The 19,052-nt window shown below is 34.1% G+C and overlaps 1 protein-coding gene across 7 annotated transcripts in view; it reads right to left on the bottom strand.

The window, feature by feature from the left end:
* Positions 1 to 1,350: 1,350 nt before the first annotated feature.
* ARHGAP12 (Rho GTPase activating protein 12) overlaps positions 1,351 to 19,052 on the bottom strand; it is a 128,937-nt gene continuing 111,235 nt past the window's right edge. For all 7 annotated transcript variants that reach the window (XM_003276000.3, XM_003276001.3, XM_003276002.3 and 4 more), the window contains 9 exons: positions 15,407 to 15,508; positions 12,776 to 12,874; positions 9,269 to 9,371; positions 7,714 to 7,830; positions 5,702 to 5,800; positions 4,293 to 4,370; positions 4,057 to 4,191; positions 3,712 to 3,814; positions 1,351 to 2,895 (listed from right to left, as the gene is read on the bottom strand). In XM_003276000.3, the coding sequence (XP_003276048.1) occupies positions 2,721 to 2,895; positions 3,712 to 3,814; positions 4,057 to 4,191; positions 4,293 to 4,370; positions 5,702 to 5,800; positions 7,714 to 7,830; positions 9,269 to 9,371; positions 12,776 to 12,874; positions 15,407 to 15,508 (1,011 nt within the window). In that variant the 3' untranslated portion in view covers positions 1,351 to 2,720. The remainder of the gene's footprint in view (positions 2,896 to 3,711; positions 3,815 to 4,056; positions 4,192 to 4,292; positions 4,371 to 5,701; positions 5,801 to 7,713; positions 7,831 to 9,268; positions 9,372 to 12,775; positions 12,875 to 15,406; positions 15,509 to 19,052) is intronic.

The following is a 19,052-nucleotide window of genomic DNA, read 5'->3' as shown; positions in this document are numbered from 1 at the left end:
GTGAGCCACTGCGCCCGGCCCACTGCTATCTTAATGTTCAATATTGTGGGCTTGCAAATAAGCGTGGAATGAAACTGAAATAGTAAAAAGGTCTCCATGTATCTGCATTATTGGTGAGTTTTCACTTGTATGTAAGCAATGGTGTGCACACACATGTAGCACACACACAGTTTGTGTGTATATGTTATAAACACACATACAACCCATCTACCACTAAGTCCAAAGTTTCACCAAATTATTTCATTTGTGCTTTTCACATAAGGAAAAAAACAATTTATAGATTTGTCTCTATCTAAAATATAAACATCATTTTTTGGAGATATTTAATAATTAACTTACTTTCTCCAGAGTAAAGGGTAAAATTTCTTACTTCTATAAACTTTAAATGTGTTTTTCTTCTAATTGGAATGTGACAATGTATTTAAATATACTTTCTTTTCTAAATCTGCAACTACCTTTTTCAATGACATTATGAAGGAAGACTTACTAACAAATAAAATTCCACTGATAATTTATTTCAGCTTTTAATATATTTTCTACTATAAAACCAAGCTGTCAAGACAGGAAAATATTACTAGCTTTGTTATTACAAAAACAAGTGAGAATTTTTAATTCACAAAGGATGAAAACACAAGACATTAATCTCACTGTACATACATTACAATAAACTGATTAGCTGTAGACTAATAAAACATTTAAGACTTCACACACACACACACACACACACACACACACACACACACACACACGTACCTTGAAACAAGAAACACAGGACAATTTTAATCTTTGATATATGTTCATGAACAACAAGAGCAAGAACATCACTGATTTGAGTCTAATTGTTTTCCTGGTATACAATCACTATATAAGCAAGATCTAAAGCATATTGTGTTACTAAGGACATCTTTAGGCAAATATAAACATTCTGATTTAGGGCTTTTTCTCCCCACCCAAAGCAATCTGCTTTAGCTATCAAGTAGTTTGGTTGGTTATCAATTTAACACACTCACAACAACAAATACAGAATTTCTACCACAAAATTCAGGTGAGAGGTTTTTAGACAGATCATACAAAAAAATACTTGTTCCCAAGGAAGGCAATCTGTAAATTATAAATGCAACCCTAAGAAAAAAAAATCCTGGTCACAAATCACTCGCTTTCAAATATTGATGGAGAAATAAAAAGTGTACGTTCGGGGTGGAGAAATGTTGGCATGGAAGAGAGGAGAAAAGGTATGAAATGAGGAAAGTGTTATTTGCCACAGGAAATATTGGATTCAGTTGATTTTTAAAAATGAGGTATAAGAGTATGCCAGTAAATGCAAAAACAAAAAAATTAGAAACCAAAATGCACATTTCCAATGGAAAAATCTCTAAACCTCTTATAGTTTTATTAGACATTTTGTGTACAGAAGTTAATCTAGAAAAATACATTTTAAAAATCTTCAACAGACCATGCTCCCTGTAACAAAACCTTCCAAACCCTGTGTTTTATTATACAAAGCAATCTACATTAGTAGGTAAAAAGAAATTCTCGAATTTAGCAATGTCATTTTCCATCCAACATCCATCTAATTTACAGATGGGTTTCCACTATTCATACTGGAATTAGAATTCTGTAATAAATTTTTTCTAATGTTTTCTGTACATATTAAATAACCTAAAAGGTTTCTCTTGTAGTGCATGTGCCATTTAGCAAGTCTATTCAGTATTTTTCCAGTACCACTCTCATTACAGTGATTTGCCTGTAAATGTAGTTAATATCTAAAAGTGCACACAGTTAACTTTCCCAAATAATGGACTATTTCTGGAGAAAACCTAATATTCACAGAAAAGATTACCAATAACATGATTAGAAATGTAGGGTTAGAATGTACTCTGAGACTATACAACACAATTATATACACAAGCTAAAGGACATTAAGTCTTTAGCCTATATTTACATAAAATAATGTGTTTCCACAGGGTCATACCAATAACTCAGTATGGTACTAGATATAATTAGGATTGTTAGCTACAATTCAGTATAGCAAGACAGCCCTAAAATGCCCTGAACTGACTTAAGCTAACTAAAACTCCAGTATATCACAGTGTTTTAAGTAATATTAGTGTGCTGCCCAAACAAGCAACTAAGGTATCCAGTAAGGATGCTGTGTAACACAGTAAAAGACAGCAAGCCTTCATCAAGGGGTTATTTTGGGGTTATAATGAATTTTGGCACTTAAGACTGCCACTGCATGCAGAAACCCCGAAAAAGAAATACACAGGTTTCAAAATGGATATACTTCATTTTGTTTAAAATGCCCAAGAGCCTTTTCAACATAACTGATAGTATTGTTCTATCACGTCATGAATCTTGAGAAGAAAGTACATTATCCAATTTCAAGGAAAAAAAATACAGTTTTCTTACCAAATTATCCAGTGTATATGACTGGTTAGAATTTTAAGTTTTGATTTTTACTGAAATTCAGAGTATGAAACGCAAACATTCAGGATAAAATGAATTCATAATTACACGCAGTTCTATCAACTTGCAACAAAGCAGCAAATATGAGGGCCTAACACACATCTTGACTCTCCCCTTCCCTTCTGATCCCTCAAAAAAAAAAAGTGCAAAATCAAAGAGTCACTGCTTGGTCCAAAAAATAAAATACATTGTGTATAAACATTTGAAATCTGATGGAATCCAGCTTCTATTCCACAGGTTGTCTTCAGTTAGAATCAACGTCCGAAGATGGAACTCAGTTCCAGAAGAATTAATTCTACAATTTGATTCTGGTACACAGTATGAACTGCTATATTACCAGTCTCTTTTTCTGGTTTTAATAGAGTGGGACCAAAAACAATTGCTATACTCTGATAGGTCATTCGATTTTTCTCTCCATTTTCTATAACTCTGAAGGGAAAAAAAGAAATTGTTAAAAGAGAAAATAAGCGAGGGGGAAAATTCTTCAAATGGTATTATAAATCTAACAGTTTGCATTTTAAAAAGAGAAGTAATACTTATTTTCCTAAGGTGATGCATAACTATTTAACCAAGTAGAATTCTGTCTAAATGCCATGTGAAGCTTTCTTTTTTATAAACACAGCTGAAAGGTACAATTAAGCATACTCTAACAAACCTAAAATGTGTGATATTTTAGCTTAGTTTTTAAAATAGAACATTTAAGTATGAGTTACATTCAGGTAACAATGGCTGCTCCATTAAGTTGATGGGAAAAAAATCTCATTAGGGTGTGGAGATTAAACTTTCCATTTTACTCATTTTATGTTATTTCTTTAAAAAAAAAAAAAAAAACGCTCTCTAGCTGGGATTTTTTGTTTTAGTATTCTAGTGTACTTTCTATCAGATGAAAGAACTTGGTTATTAAAGTGGCTATGTAGTAACCTAGAACCATGATGGTAACTTAATACACCTCAATTAATATCCAATCTCATCTTCATATTAACTTTAGCAACAATTTCTGAACACCTATGTGCTAAGCATTACATAAATACTTCACATATAATACCTACTTTATTGTATTCTTCATAGCAAATTATTTACCCATGACAGACTGATACTAAAAGGAGTTGAGTAACTTTTTCAAGTTACAAAGACAGCAAGTAGCATAGATGGGATCCAAACCTGGGTCTGAGTGACCCTGGCCCCACAGGCCTTCCCGCTTCCCCTTGTGCTATACCACATCCCATGACTGGGCAGTCCTCCTACCTTCTGAGATGTCGGAAAAGAATCTGCATTGTATCCTGGTTTGGCTTTGGCAACTGTCTAATTAGGTCTTTAACAGCAGCGACTCGCTGTCTTGGTTCTTGCTCTGAAAAAAGATAATAACCAGATATTTTACAGCAAATTCTTATGAAACTGAAAGCAATGTCACAGTTTGGAAGCTGATATTTGGTAGTACACAGTGACATCTGGTGGTCACATTTAAAGTGTTTGGAGTAAAACAATCTGTTGAAAATACTTGCTTAAAGTAAGATAAAAAAAATTGGGTGGCTTAATCTGTGCAAAGCATTTTCAGTAACTAGAAAAAACTGAGTAGAATTACATACTTACTAATTGCATTAACAAAATCATTAAAACGATTAAATGTAAAAAGAGGTTCTGGTAATTCTCGAAAAAACATTTTGAGGGCTCCAGTAATGACATGAATATCTTCCCATTTACTGTCATTCAAGTCCAATTTCTCATCTGAAAAACAGCAGGAATTGGACATTTTAAAAAATTATTTTAAGCCAGTTCAAAAAGTTATAAGTGATGCATCTGAATAACAACAGTAAATATAATCTTACCGTGATTGACTGCAAACCTTAGTTTCTGGATCACTGCGAGGTTGCCACTTACTCTGTATATCCCATCAACATCCAAACCTAAGAGACAATAATAATTTGTGTGTGTGTGTTTAAAGTACTTGTTTGCCTCTTCTGAACACGTTTGCTTGTGTCAGAATTCTCACTCACTAGCATTAGCCTAAAATCAAATGGGCAAATATTCTTTCTCTAAATGGCTTCTGGTAGATGCTTGGCAGGGGAGAGAGATGGAGATTCACTCTGAATTCTGTTTAATAAACAGCAGTAATTCTACTCTTCTCATCATATAGACTGTGAATCAGCTCAAGGAAATGGTTTCATTCATCTTAAAACACTAACAATTTCAAATTTCTGAAAACATCTGGGGATAATTCAAAATTAAAGGAAGTCAGCAGGTAAAATCAGCCCATGCATATTTTGCACACCATTTTATAATGTAAATGCACATATTGTAAAAACTTTATTGAAAGCATCTGTCATATTATTTGTAATAAGTAAACTTAATATAACCACTAAACTAATGGTTCTATAAAAACAATACATAATTTGCTATACTTTATTATTTTCTTTTATATGTGAAACAGAATCATCTGAAATTCATACAATTCAGCCCCGAAATTTCAGGTATTCATTAAATGATAATAGTGTACAAATTTACTAAAGCACATTATCGAATGTACTATTCATTTAGCTTCAAATTAAGACAATAGTGTGGTATCCCTATTGCCATGTTGACAAGAAGAGTCAATGGGACAAGAGATCTGTAACTGGCAGAAATTACAAATTGAATTATGTGTTTTAATTGTACAAAATTTTTTTTATGATATACAGAGATAAGTTAATGTGATTACAATATACTACTAATGTATATAAACTAGTATAAATATTATAGCTATGTTTAAATTAACCACAATAGAAATTAGTTTGTCCTATTTTACAGAAAATGACATAAAAGTTTTTATCTCATGAGATATTTGTGGTTGACTTCACCGTTTACAATGTCATCTGATTTTTAGAACGGAAGAAACTTAGTAAACACAATCTCCTCAGATCTTACACATTGTCAAATTATTTCTTAAAAACAAGCTCAATTTCACAATTACTACCTTCTTCATTTTAAGCAAATGCTTAAATGAAATGGCTTCAAAGAATAGCATACACTTAATTAACTGTGAGTACCAAACATTCAGTAGATGCCTGGAGAGGTCTTAATTTGAAACAGGTGTAAACATGTAAGTGTTTTGTAAACAAAATTATTTTCTTAACATCTTAGGACTATAAGGAACTTTTGGTTGCACCACTCAAAATCATAAAAATTCTAGGAATTTTGATGGCAAAACAAGAAGCTGGTTTGCTTAATGTTAAAAAAAAAATCAAAATCCTTCTCTTACCATGTTCTTCAACATGTTCAATACATAACTTCACAAACTTTGGTACTGTGCCATTCTCTCTCTGACACAGATTAGCGAGATTGGATCCAAATACCTGATCTGAAAAAGATTTATTTTTAAAAAGTCAATCACCTTGCTGAAATTCAGTTCATGAAATGGCTAACCATTCAGAGTACAACAGAAACATCCGGTGTAACCAAATATTGTTTAACATGGCCCTATGCCTTATGCAATATGCATCTTGCCTACTTCTTCATTTTCACTTCAAACAATTTGTTTCCAAACTCATACACACCCTCACTCACTCTTGCCTGAAAATTCTTTGTACTTTCTACTGCTTTTGCAGAAAGCAATTTTCCACCCAATTTGGCTCCTTCTTATCACTCCTGGTCTCAGCTAAAATGTCACCTACTTTAATAACCCCTCTGACCATCTTTACCTAAGAGAACCCAGTTCTAGACACATTCTATTTTATTACTGTGTTAGATTCACAGCATTTGTTACTATTTCACATTATCTTGTTTATTTCCCACTTGAGTATAAGTTTCATGAGGGTAAGGACCAAGGACCATGTAGTTCCTGAACACCAAAGGTACTCACAGCACCTAGGCTTGTGCCTATAGCACTTAGTAAATACTCGATTATTTTTAAAACTATTAAAATAAGCATATGCCTGCCCATCACATACCAACATTTGATTTCACAAAATACATTTCAAATACTCTTCTATTAATCTTTCAACCCAACAGTTTTGAAATTCCATATTAGTGGTAAACGTTCAGGAAAACAAACAATTTGAAGTGATGAATAAGGACATAAAGTGACAACAGTTTATATTTCTCAGGGAAAAGGCCTGGTGAACAAATTAGCAACAGTTTCTATTCACTTATTTGCCAGGCTTTTTATTTTTTTTTTAAGTTTTTAAAGACTCTAAACTCATCATACAAATTCATATGCTTTATTGGAGAGTACCTGTTATCCACAACTCTTAAAGTTGACAATTTGAATTACTTAATTAGCTAGTCTCTTCCTAGAAGTCTTAAATACCTTTCTAATTCCTGTGTTCAAGCGATCCTCCCACTCAGCCTCCTAAGTAGCTAGGACTACAGGTGTGTGCCACCATACCCAACTAATTTTTTGTAGAGAGAGGGTCTCTCTATGTTACCCAATCTGGTCTTGAGTTCCTGGACTCAAGGAATCCTCCTGCCTCCCAAAGTGGGGGGTTTATAGATGTGAGCCACTGCACCTGGCCTTAAATACCTTCTTAATAAAATTTGCTTGCGTGTTTTAATGCAGATGCTTCACAAACAGACGGTCTTTGTTAGAAACTTCATAATAATCAGAGACAGAGATATAACATTATAGACTATATTATCTTTACTTTTATTTTTATTTACGAATAAATGCCACTGTTTTAAGTCAGGTATTAGAAAATTTTACCTTTGTAATTAAACACGCTCGTAAGAACTACATACACAAGTAATGTGATTTTTTTAAAGAATATTTTCCTATAAAAAAAGATTCTGTTAGTCCATTATAATGTTTATAAATGAAATAACAAGCAAATAAATTAGTTAGAAAAAAACACCTTATGCTAATTTTTCAATTACCTTAAATGACAGCCAAAGGTAAAAATTATTTGTTCATTTTTTTCTTTCTTTCTTTCTATTGTTAGTGATATTCAAAATTTCTTATTTCTTGTGATCTTTGCATCTCAAAACTAAACTTTTCATTGTCACAATTTCTAAAAGTCTGCCACCCATCATATCCATGTAGTTCCTCTGAAACAGGCTTTCTAAAAGTTTAGTTTTTTATGTCTGTCCACTGCTTTAGTTAAAATAAACTTTAAAAAAAACTATTTTAATTACTTAATGTCTTTTAATCACTGTACTTGAATACTTGAATAAAGAAGAATATTCTTACTGTTTGAAAATGTTTGTTTTTAATTTGAAACATTTTATTTATGATGTAGGCCAACATTCATTATTATCAACAATACTTCTCCTACCAACCTTTAATATAACCTTTTTCACGAACAGCTTGCAAAGTGGGGCGTCGTGTAAGAAACTTCTTTAAGTTTTTCTTGGTTTTTTTCTGTTCTGAAGAATCTATGCTAGATACTTTAAAGGCTTAAGACAAAAAGACAGGTAATAAGCATTTGTAAAAATAAAGTTTTTTTGATACAAGTTTTTCCAGCTAGCATGCAAAACATATTAACCTCATATGTCAAGATCATAGTACAATTCAGTTATTTTAACTTTAATGTGGTTTAAGGACAAGATGTGAAGAATTACATTAACACAGACCCCATTTCAAAGTTATAAACCAAATAAAACATTTCATTTTTATCACTAAAAACAGATGACAACCGTACCTTCTATGGTATATCTGCCAAGACATCCCTAATTTACTCTAACATATTCATTATTTCATAAATGATTAACTACTTATCTTTATTGATTCTCCATCAGTTTTAGAAGGTAAAATGACCACCAAAAAGTAAAAATACATAAAATATACAACAAACAAAACAATCCCTATCTTCACTGAACAAGAAAACTGGAGATACATACAGATATATAGAGATATAAATATAGACATATAACCATCATAACTATTATACTTGTATTTTAAGCTAACTTCTATCATAATTATTTGTACTCTTGAGCTACAAATGGGACAACACGGAAAATGTCCTCCATTGCCTTTAGTCTTGATTTTTCTGTTACAGTAACAAAAATTCAAAAGGTATATTTCTTGAAAATAATTCTATTTGGGGAAAGTTGAGAGCACGAAGAATCTATAATATAGAATAAAAAATAATCACATTTTTATGTCAAACTGCTACCTGTTGACAATGTCAGTAATAGGCATAAAGTTCATTAGAAATATAGAAAAGTAGTACTGATTTTCTAATCATTCAGTTAATATGAAGGCCAAAAAGTTCTCAGTTAAACATGTGGATTTGTTAAAACAGACTGAACAAAGTACCAAGTCACAAAGCTAATGGCCTATTTAAGCAATGTAATTCACAAAGGGCCAACATTAGAAAATGCTTTTCTTAAAGCTGCTGGCTTTTGCTATGCTCCTTTCTGTAGTAAGATCTGGAGATAGGAATGCATGCATCTGTTTACATGCACAGACACATCCTCGTCCAGAGACGGACGCCTGTGTCCAGTAGGAAATTATGGTACATATTCCATGACTTTTGACTTCTTAAAGTATAAGATTCTATGTAGAATCTTAAACAGTAAGTATATATTTTTAAATCAATGAAGTTCAGCTTCCTAGAGGCCTCAACAGAAATGCACTATACTTCTCTGAAAGTAGCACAATACCTTAAAATTAATGTAATGCCATAGGATGCATACTATGGAGGCTGAAAAACGACAATAACGAGTTAACAAGAAGAAAGAGTGCTGACACACTGAGACTGCACTTGGTTAACTGCATAGCCTTTTTGTAACATTAGACATTCCATTCAGCTTTTATATATGTATTTAAAACCTTCAAAAAGCTAAGAGAACAAGCACAAATCCTTAGCAAAATAGGGAAAGGACAACTTACAACGAAGCTTTTTGGGATCCTTTTGTTCCTTTTCTTTATCATGCTTTTCTATTCCTGGTGAATCCGGTATCTCCTCTTCAATTCCTTCATCAGTTTCTACTGCCTATTGGTTAGATATTTCCCAAACACATATTACACTTCTAGTATTACTATAGTTGGAATGGCATAATTCTCACAATGACTATGGTAAATGACTCTTCCAAACAATTTTAGGAAACCAATTAGTATAAAGTATGTATGACTTAGATATTTGATACTTTTTTTCTCCCTAGATGACATCAATTTTGATTTTTTTAAAAAAGAAATTATTGCTGAAAATTCACAGGATAATGGTAAGTTTACACTGATGATGAGGCTATCTTGCCTCATTTTAATCAACTGCACATTAGTGACACTAAGAGTTAAAAGGTTAAGGCTATAATCTATGGTGAAAAACACAGTAGAGCTACATTCTCTGACAACAGTATAAGACTTCTACACATGGACCTGACAAGAGTATTACCCTGTAACAACAGGACAAGACTCATACTTCAGATTCATGGTTGTCAACTGAAAGAAATTCTAGAGCAGCCAGGCGTGGTGGCTCACACCTGTAATCCCAGCAAAGACTTTGGGAGGCCGAGGCAGGCGAATCACCTGAGGTTATGAGATTGAGACCAGCCTGGCCAACATCATGAAACCCCCTGCCTCTACTAAAAATACAAAAATTAGCCGGGCATGGTGGCACACGCCTGTAGTCCCAGCGACTTGGGAGGCTGAGGCAGGAGAATGGCGTGAACCTGGGAGGCAAAGGTTGCAGTGAGCCAAGATCACGCCATTGTAGTCTAGCCTGGGTGAGAGAGTAAGACTCCGTCTCAAAAAAAAAAAAAAAAAAAAAAAAAGAAAGAAAAATCCTAGAGCTCATCTATAACTAAGGTCGCTTGTACCGATTAAAGAATGACTGAGTTCTCAAAGCTAAAAACCTTTGCTCTGCCTTCACATGGAGATCTTTACTCCACCTGGAATTTATTTTTGTGGATGGTTTAAGGAAGGGTTCCAGTTTTTTTCTTGGATTCCCAGCTGCACCAGCACTATCTGCTTCCTCTATAGTGCTCTCTCTGACATAAAGTGTCCACAGGTACGTGAGTCTGTTTCTAGGTTCTTCATTCTGTTTCACAGGTATGTATGCCTATCCCTGCACGGATACCGCACTTTATTAATGAATATGGCTTTTCAAAGACTTGACATATGATAGTGCAAGTCCTTTTACTTTCTTCTTCAAGAGTGTCTTAGGTATTCTCAGCTTTTGGCATTTCTATATAAATTTTAGAATAAGCTTGTCAAGTTCTACCAGAAAAACTACCGGGATTTTAAATGAGATTCAAAAATCTCAAATCTATAAATCATTTGGAAGAAAATTATATCTTTACATTATTGAATCTTTAAACGCATGAACAGAATATACTTCTCATTTAATTAGGTTTTCTTCAGTGTCTCTCAATAAAGAGTTGTAATTTTCCCTGCAAAGTTCTTGCACCTCTTGCTACATTTAGTCCTTGGTATCTTCTGACACTTTGGAAACAGTATATATTTTTAAATTTCTTAATCGAAAATATAGGCCAGGTGCAGTGGCTCCACGCCTGTAATTCCAGCACTTTGGGAGGCCAAGGCTGGCAGATTACTTGAGGTCAGGAATTGGAGACCAGCCGGGACAACATGGTGAAACCTCATCTCTACTAAAAATACAAAAACTTAGGCAGGTGTGGTGGTGGGTGCCTGTTATCCCAGCTACTTGGGAGGCTGAGACAGGAGAATCACTTGAACCCGGGAGACAGAGGTTGCCGTGAGCTGAGATCACACCATTGTACTCTAGCCTGGGTGACAGAGCAAGACTGTCTCAAAAAAAGAAAGAAACGTGTGTGTGTGTGTGTGTGTGTGTGTGTTTGTGTGTGTGTGTATAAAATCATCTCTCTTCACTTGGCTTATTCCCTGAGCCTGTAGGTCTCAATTGAAAAACAAAACAAAACAGAAATCCACTTTCTCTGCAAGGCCTTCCCTAACTAATACACTAGGTTTGCCCCTACTTAATAGGTGTTTTTATAGAATGCTGTACATCCCTACCATCATAACACTCATCACATTTCATTTCATTAACTGTTATTTGTCTTGAATAATCATCTGTCTGTGGCTATAATCTCAGCCTAGTAAAGTGCAGTATCTGACTGTGTGCTGCTATGTCCCCAGTGCGTAAGGCATTCACATATTTGTTAAATGAATGCACGCATACTTGCTTTCAAGAGACAGTGAACAGACTACTGTGACTAGAGCTGAAAGTCCATATTGGGTAAAATAAAAGGTGCATTTTGAAAAGATAGATTGGCCCTACACCATTGAATTTTAATGAATCACAGAAAGTTTCTGAGCAGTAGGGGATTAGAAAATTGACATTAGGAAGTTTCATATGGCAATGGCATTAAGGATGAATCAGCGATAGTTGAGATTAAATAAGGAAAAAACTGTTTAGGAGGTTACTCTTATTTTGGTATTAAGATATAAAGGCCTGCCCTCATGGTTTCAGGAATAAATGGAAAAGAAAGGACAAGATTCAGAAATACTACAAACTACAAAGGAAGAATTTATATATAGCTTCATAACTAATTTGCTAGAAGAGGTAAAGTTCTCTTTTACTTCCCATCAGTAGTATCTTTCATTTCTGTCATTAATATAATATGATCCTCAATGAAGAGCCATGTCCCCATATGGTGAAAGGTGAAAAGGAGAATACAGAGTATAAAAAAGTGCAAGCCAGGCACGGTGATGCACACTTGTAGTCCCAGCTACTTGGGAGGCTGAATGGGAGGATCACTGGAGCCCAGGAGTTCAAGGCTGCAGTGAGCTATGACTGTGCCACTGCTCCAGCCTGGGTGATGGCGAGACCCTGTTTCAAAAAAAAAAGTACAGCTCCCAGCTGCTTACTAACGTTCTTACTAACATACCTGCAGAATATAAACCCAGGATTCTTTTTGGTTGTTGTATATACAGAAGAAGAAATATACTAGGAACACACAGGCACTGAACAGCTTGGAGGGGAGGGGCGGAAAAACTAGAGAACTGTCACTAGAAAAGAAAAAGTGCTAATGAAGAGACTGCAGCTTCTTTCATTTCCTAAGCTCACCTCAGACTTCTTCCACCAAATAGTATTATTTCCAACTCATTCAGTTATTGAATAAATACTATGTACTAAGCACCATTTACCCCTTCTTTTTGAACTATTTCTTTTCAGCCAATGCCTGATGTGAACATTATTTCAAATCCACTGGTAGCAAACATCACATAAGTGAGAATGTTAAATCATTCACCAGCCCTGGGGGGCTGCTAAATTGACCATTGTTTTTTCCATCTCTGTCAAACATATATAAAGTGTCTTTTCACATATAGATTGCAATCCGGATATCCAATAAGCAATTAAAAAAAGAAAAAAAGAAAAACAGCTCTGAAGTAAAAATTTTACCTAAGTCAAAGACATACCTGATTATTGATTGTACTACTAAGAACTTTAAACCAATCATTAACAACAGTGTCATTGTCGGACTGAATTAGCAGTTCTGTTCCTTGACGAGTTTTCAGCTTTAGAGAAAAGCAGGGAGAAAAAAGAGTATGGTTGGTTTGTGCTTTCAGCAAAATACATGAATACCTTTAATTCAAAGTTAACAAAACCACCAAGAGTAGCTGCCATATATCATGTAACAACGATGCAAGGTTAAAGTACTACACAGCTATGGAATACCTTTTTGGTTTACAATAATATCAGTTGAATAAAAAAACAAAGTTGTTTCTCATAATAAATTCTCATAAAAATCTAATAATTTAGGATCCCAAACACCATCACACAAATGCCATAAAACCTGCTGAAACTAGTACATTTATCACTTAAAAATCCGTTCAAGTATCAAAGTGGTGCATTCTTAATTAGAATAAAGAAATAAAATCTATGACATTTTTACACAACCTGAGAAATTTTTTTCTGTCTCTCTGGCTAAAAAATACAGAAGAAAGAATACATAAAGACTTTCAATATTTCCTACTTTGTAGGTAAATATAATGGCTTAGTACAAAGAGCAGCCATAAATGTCACGCTCCCTTTTGGGCAGAAGTATTACTAAATTAAGTGTCAGATCATGAGCTGAAGTAAGAACACTATGTATTATTCTATATGAAGGCAATAACTAATTTATGTACAATCTCTGTTTTGCAAAATTTCTTACACTTAAGTGAGGAAGAATTTTGACACATTTGTGGAAAGCAGTCCTCCCATTTTCCGATTAAAAACTGATTTTTTTTCCCTAGAGGAAGATATGGCAATGCTTCCCAAACAACATTCTGAAAGACATATTCCTCAAACATAGTTTCACAAATAATGTTTTAAAAAGGTCCCCTCAAAAAATAAATTTTTGAAAAAGGTATATAATATTAACTTGGAAAATACTGGATTGAAGAAAATCTAACTAGATTCTGTCCTTCAAGATGTCGCAGGCTTTTGATATTCTAGGGTGCACTGTGATTTTCTAAGACAGGAATAAAATATACACTGCTTCCCAAATTTATTTGACCATGAAACCATTTTTATTCTTGATTTACCTTTTGAAACTACAAGGCTAATTCAGGAAATAGTGACTTCTTTCATGTACTTTTCTAGTGTTGGTCAAGCCAGTTTACCAATATTGAATGCTTACTGCACATTAGATACTCTGTTCTGTTATAGGTTCTTATTTAAAGGAAAAACATAGTCTGTCTACTTAAGGGAAAAAGAAAAAAAATTGTAATTATCTAATGAGAGAAATAATTGACAAATGATAACCCAAGCATACTAAAATAAATATTATTTTTAAATATTTATTTTTAAATAAATATTTATTGTTATAAATAAAGAAGTAGCCTCATTGTTATGGTGATGCTCGTCATGAGTCTTGGAAGAAAGGGAGCATTTGGCACGGAGAGATTGGCATGGGTTGGTGCTTGAGGTAGAACAATAAAGAGTAAAAATCAGACAGACCGGAAAACCTGGGCTCCACTTGGAAAACAGCAATTAAACCAATCTGTCTACACAACAAAACAGGAAAGGCCTGAGACATGAGACTACAAAAAGAGGCTGGGATCTGGAAGGCTGTCCACAAAATCAGTCTTGGATCTCTGTAACCACACCCTTCTGGAATGGGACAGATATTGTTGCTCTTCTGTCAATAGGCTGCCTCTCTTCCCACAGCTCTGAATACTTGGCTAGCCTCCTGGACAGTCTTAACCAATGAATACTCTGAAAGTAATGTGTGACTTCCAAATCTAGGCCCTGAGAAGCCCTGCAGGTTCCACCCTCACCCTCTTGGAACCCTGAGGCCGTCATTTGATGCAGCCTGGGGTAGCTCCCTTGAGAATGAGAGATCTTGTGGACAAGGAGGCCTAGCCAACAGCTGGCACCAATACTAGCCATGAGGTCACTTTAGATCATCCAGTTCCAATCAAGCCACTAGATGACTGAAGCCTCATGAATAGTCCTAAGTGAGATTAGAAGAAAAATCACCCAGCTCAGCCCAGGCCAGGCTGAACAAACAAAATGGTTCTTTTGTTAAACCACTAAGTTTTGAGGTGGTCTCTTATGCAGCAATAAGTAACTAATACAGATCATATATTACTGGGGAGGGTTTTAAAAGATAAAATGGAAAGGTTTTTTTTTAAAAAAAAAAAAAAAAAAAAGACTTTATTTTTTAGACCACTTTTTGGTTCCAGCAAAATTGAGAAGATATAGAGATATCCCATACACCCCCTGCCCACCCCCACACACAGCCTCCCCATTATCAACATTCCCCTTAATTTACTTTTTAATATTAGATTTGCTAAGTAAAGGGAACCACATCCTTTTTATTATTGCTGGGAAAAGATAGGATTTGTAAAACAAAGGCTTATAATATACAGTCTGAGTTCAAACAACTTATGCAAATAAAGCCAGTTTTTACACCAGCTTTTTCTTAAATTACAATACCATCTAACTTAATCACCAACTTTGCCTTAACTAGTCACAATGACTATTTCCCAAAATAGCTCAAAAAACAGAACATCCAATTACTACAGTTTAGAATGTGTTATACTTAGAAAAAAATGTATTACCTCAAATACATTCTTTTTGCTGGATTTATCCTTTGAAGCCATCTCAATTGTTGCCCCCTTGAGGTCCACTGTGAACTCTGGTTTGGACTGATTACTGCCAAACTTCATTTTTGGAAAAGAAAAAAAAAAACCTTCATGTGATATTCACATATATTTGTATTCAAAAATAATTAAGAACAATTTCATATTAACAATAAATCAAATAGATTTTCTCAAATTCTTCTTTTTCTCTATTATAAAATAACAATTTCTACTTTAAAATTGAAAAATATCTAGAATATATGAATACACAATTCATAGAAAACAAACTAAAATGACTCAACTTCCATCATAATATAAAATATACATATATATATATATATATAAAGCCAAACTGAAATTTTTTTTACCCATCAGAGTGGGAAAAAATTTTTTCAAAACTATGTTGGTGAGGCTATAGACTAAAAAGGCCTCATATGCAAGTGGGATATAAATTGGAACTACTCCTAGAAAAGAAAAATTGGTAATGCTATATTTGCAAATTTACAAATGCATGTATACTTTGGCTTGGCAGTTCTGTATCTTGGAATTTATCCTAGACTATACACAACTATGTAAAATGCTATGCACACAAAGGCAATACTCTTACATATGTAATAAACAGTATCAAGTAAATAACAAGCGCATTTTCCACCTAAAAAACATTCTCTAAACCTGATTTTGTGCTTTCAGAAGTATTTCCTTATTGAGTAGCTACGCTGTTAACAATAACTTGTGGAAACAGAAAACACTAAGTCCCATGTTCTTTTATCTGTCAGAAACTGTAACTAGAGACAGATGCTATAAAGCTTCAGCAATTTAATGAGGAACTATGAAAAGAATGGGAAGACAGTTGTTACGGGTGGGTTCAGAAGTACTTAGCTAGCTATTATATTTTGTTAACTAGATAAAGAAAAGATTAGCAAAAGTAGTAGAAAATTTATGTTAAATATATACTTACTCTGTACCTTGACATCTTTAAATTTGTTTAGTCTGTTAACTAAGAATAAAAAGTAACATTCCTATGGTATTAAAAAGTTTAAAGGTTTTAAAACCTCTAAAGTCTACTGAATTATAATCTAAAGATCATAAAAATCTGTTATAAATATTTCCTACAGAGAATTTCATTTGCTAAAATATTTTCGAATCAAATTAACTTGTCATTAGAAAATATCTTACCCAACTTTGTGATAACTTATTCACTATTTGTAATCTCAGTAACTCTATTCAGGAGCTTCCTCATTTAAAATGTAGTTTGCCTCAACCTGTTCCCTTTTACATCTTTTTAGCTATCACTGTGAACTTGAACAAAATTTAGGATTACATAAAATTTATTAGTAGAGTCAATGAAAATTTTGAGATATTACATGGAATTTATTTGTGGAATCATAATAAAAATCATAATAGCAATTGTAACTGTATTCTACAAAGTCTTTGCATGAAGTACCATTGTCAATCAAAAGACAAATTAAACATAAAGCTACATGTTGGGCATAACTTTCTGAGCAGAAATGATGTATTGTAAATGTTATCAAACTTGAACATACATTTAACAAAATGACAAAAATCAATTATTTAATTTATTGTCATTATACACGCTGTAGATGGTTAGCTCTAAGCTAAGATACAAATAAGCAACCAAATAAGATATAGCAATTAAATATAATGACATGACATGGAATGCTAAAAAAAAAAAATGCGATCAGTATAGCTGGCAACATTTTGTTAGTTATTATTTTCCAAAATCTAGTCCCACTTTTCTCTACTGTAATCAACCTCCCCACCAATGTATTAATGGCAAAGAAAACAGAACCATTGTGGCAAAGGGCATGCAACAGGAACACATACAGTGACAGCTGAAACAGGATCAGACTTTACATATGCAACAGCAGGCCGACGACGGACAGAGTTTTTCCAAGAAGAAAGCAGCGAAAGCAAGAGCTCAGAGACTGAGCCTTGTTGGCAGAAGGACTTGATGGAAAAGGGAAGAAAATGATGATGTCATAATAATGCACAAGCAAAATGACACACAAGAGAAAAGCATAATGGAACCAGACAAGACAAAGATACAATTCTATATGCAGACGTACAACATAAGCAAAGCTCAACTTCCAAATATCTTTGCAAAGGTCCTAGAATTTATCCTGATGATTATTATATAAATTTATGTTTTATTTTTAAGATGAATGCTTTATAGAACTTATCTTAAACAGACTTGTGTTAGCCATTGGGAGGAATCATGTCAGGCCCTTCACGATCTTGATTAGACCCTGTCCAATATCCCCTAGCTTCCTCCTCGTGACCTGCTGAGGAGTATCTTCTGGTGTTCCTTTCCAAGTCATCTGTTGGGAGTAGCCCTGTCATCTAGCCTACCTTTCCCTTCCTCTAGGACACTGATACTTCCTCTAGGAGACAGGGAATTTTGTGCTCTGGGGCACGTCTGGTAACGTTTGGAGATATTTTTAGTTGTCACAACTAGAGGCGGGGTGCCAGTCATCTGCTAAACACCCTACCATGCACAGGGCAGCCCCCCCGACAACAAATAATTATCTGGCCCTAAAGAGTGACTATTTTTAGAAATTTGAAAGCATGTACAAATGAATGTTTGAATAACTACCAATATTTATGGGTTGATTTTTTAAATGCTCAAGGAATATGATGAATAATAACTGAAAAGAAGCACAACGTATGTCATGTCACACTGAACCTGTTCACTTGTCAGTCTTCCCCACTACTACGTAAGCTTTGAAGCCAGGGACCACGTTATTTCTTTCTAAACCCAAAGCTTAACAATGCCCAGAACACAGTAGGCTTTTAGGTCTGTTGAACAAACAAACAAACATACAACATACACTTCTGAGGTGAAATGAGGTGAGAAAAAAACAAATACAAGTTTATGTTACTGATATAGTAATCCAGTGGATAACTGTTTTCCAGAAAACCACTGGAAGTTATCCGTCCTAGAGGAGAAGAAAAGGCTCACTAGGTTTTTGGATGAGACAGCACCAATGTAAACTATTTCTTATAAAGTGGAATTGCATGCAGCCTACGTGCATTTCATTTACTCAATTTTAACCATTCTCTCTCTGCCAAAAAAAAAAAAAAATCAATACGAACCACGAATAATTTTTTAAAAATAGAACTTTGAATAGCGTGGGTGACTGTGCTCAGTGTGTCCATCAATGAGGACATGCCCTGGAGTGAGTACAAGATTTGAACCTGCTATTTCCTCAAGTGGATCTCAAGTTTTTGTACTAAGTGTGAATCTAATTTTTAAAGAACTATATAGATTTCTCCTATAATGTGCCCCTTAACATAAGCCATTCAAACTCAACTGAAGGAAAAGCTATTCCTTCTAACACCAAAGGAAATACGGGCTCTGCTAGAGATCAGCTTCTGTATAGCATCTTCCTAACGAATATTCAAGAGCAGTTTTCACTTGAGGTGACTGTTGGTTTTTTGGCTTACATTTTAGCCTTAGAATCTTATTCTCAGGTAAGATGTGATTCTGCTGTATAAAGAGAATATATTTTACCTATAACAGATCTAGTTGGTGACTGAGCAGATCAACAAAGCTAGAATTCTTTAACATTCCTTTCAATAATCCCAATTCCAGAGTTAAAGAGCA

This window comes from Nomascus leucogenys, chromosome 18 (genome assembly GCF_006542625.1).
Source record: "Nomascus leucogenys isolate Asia chromosome 18, Asia_NLE_v1, whole genome shotgun sequence".
Taxonomy (NCBI): Eukaryota; Metazoa; Chordata; class Mammalia; order Primates; family Hylobatidae; genus Nomascus; species Nomascus leucogenys.
The sequence above is the reverse complement of the archived record's forward strand: the minus strand, read 5'-3'. Positions and strand labels throughout refer to the sequence as shown.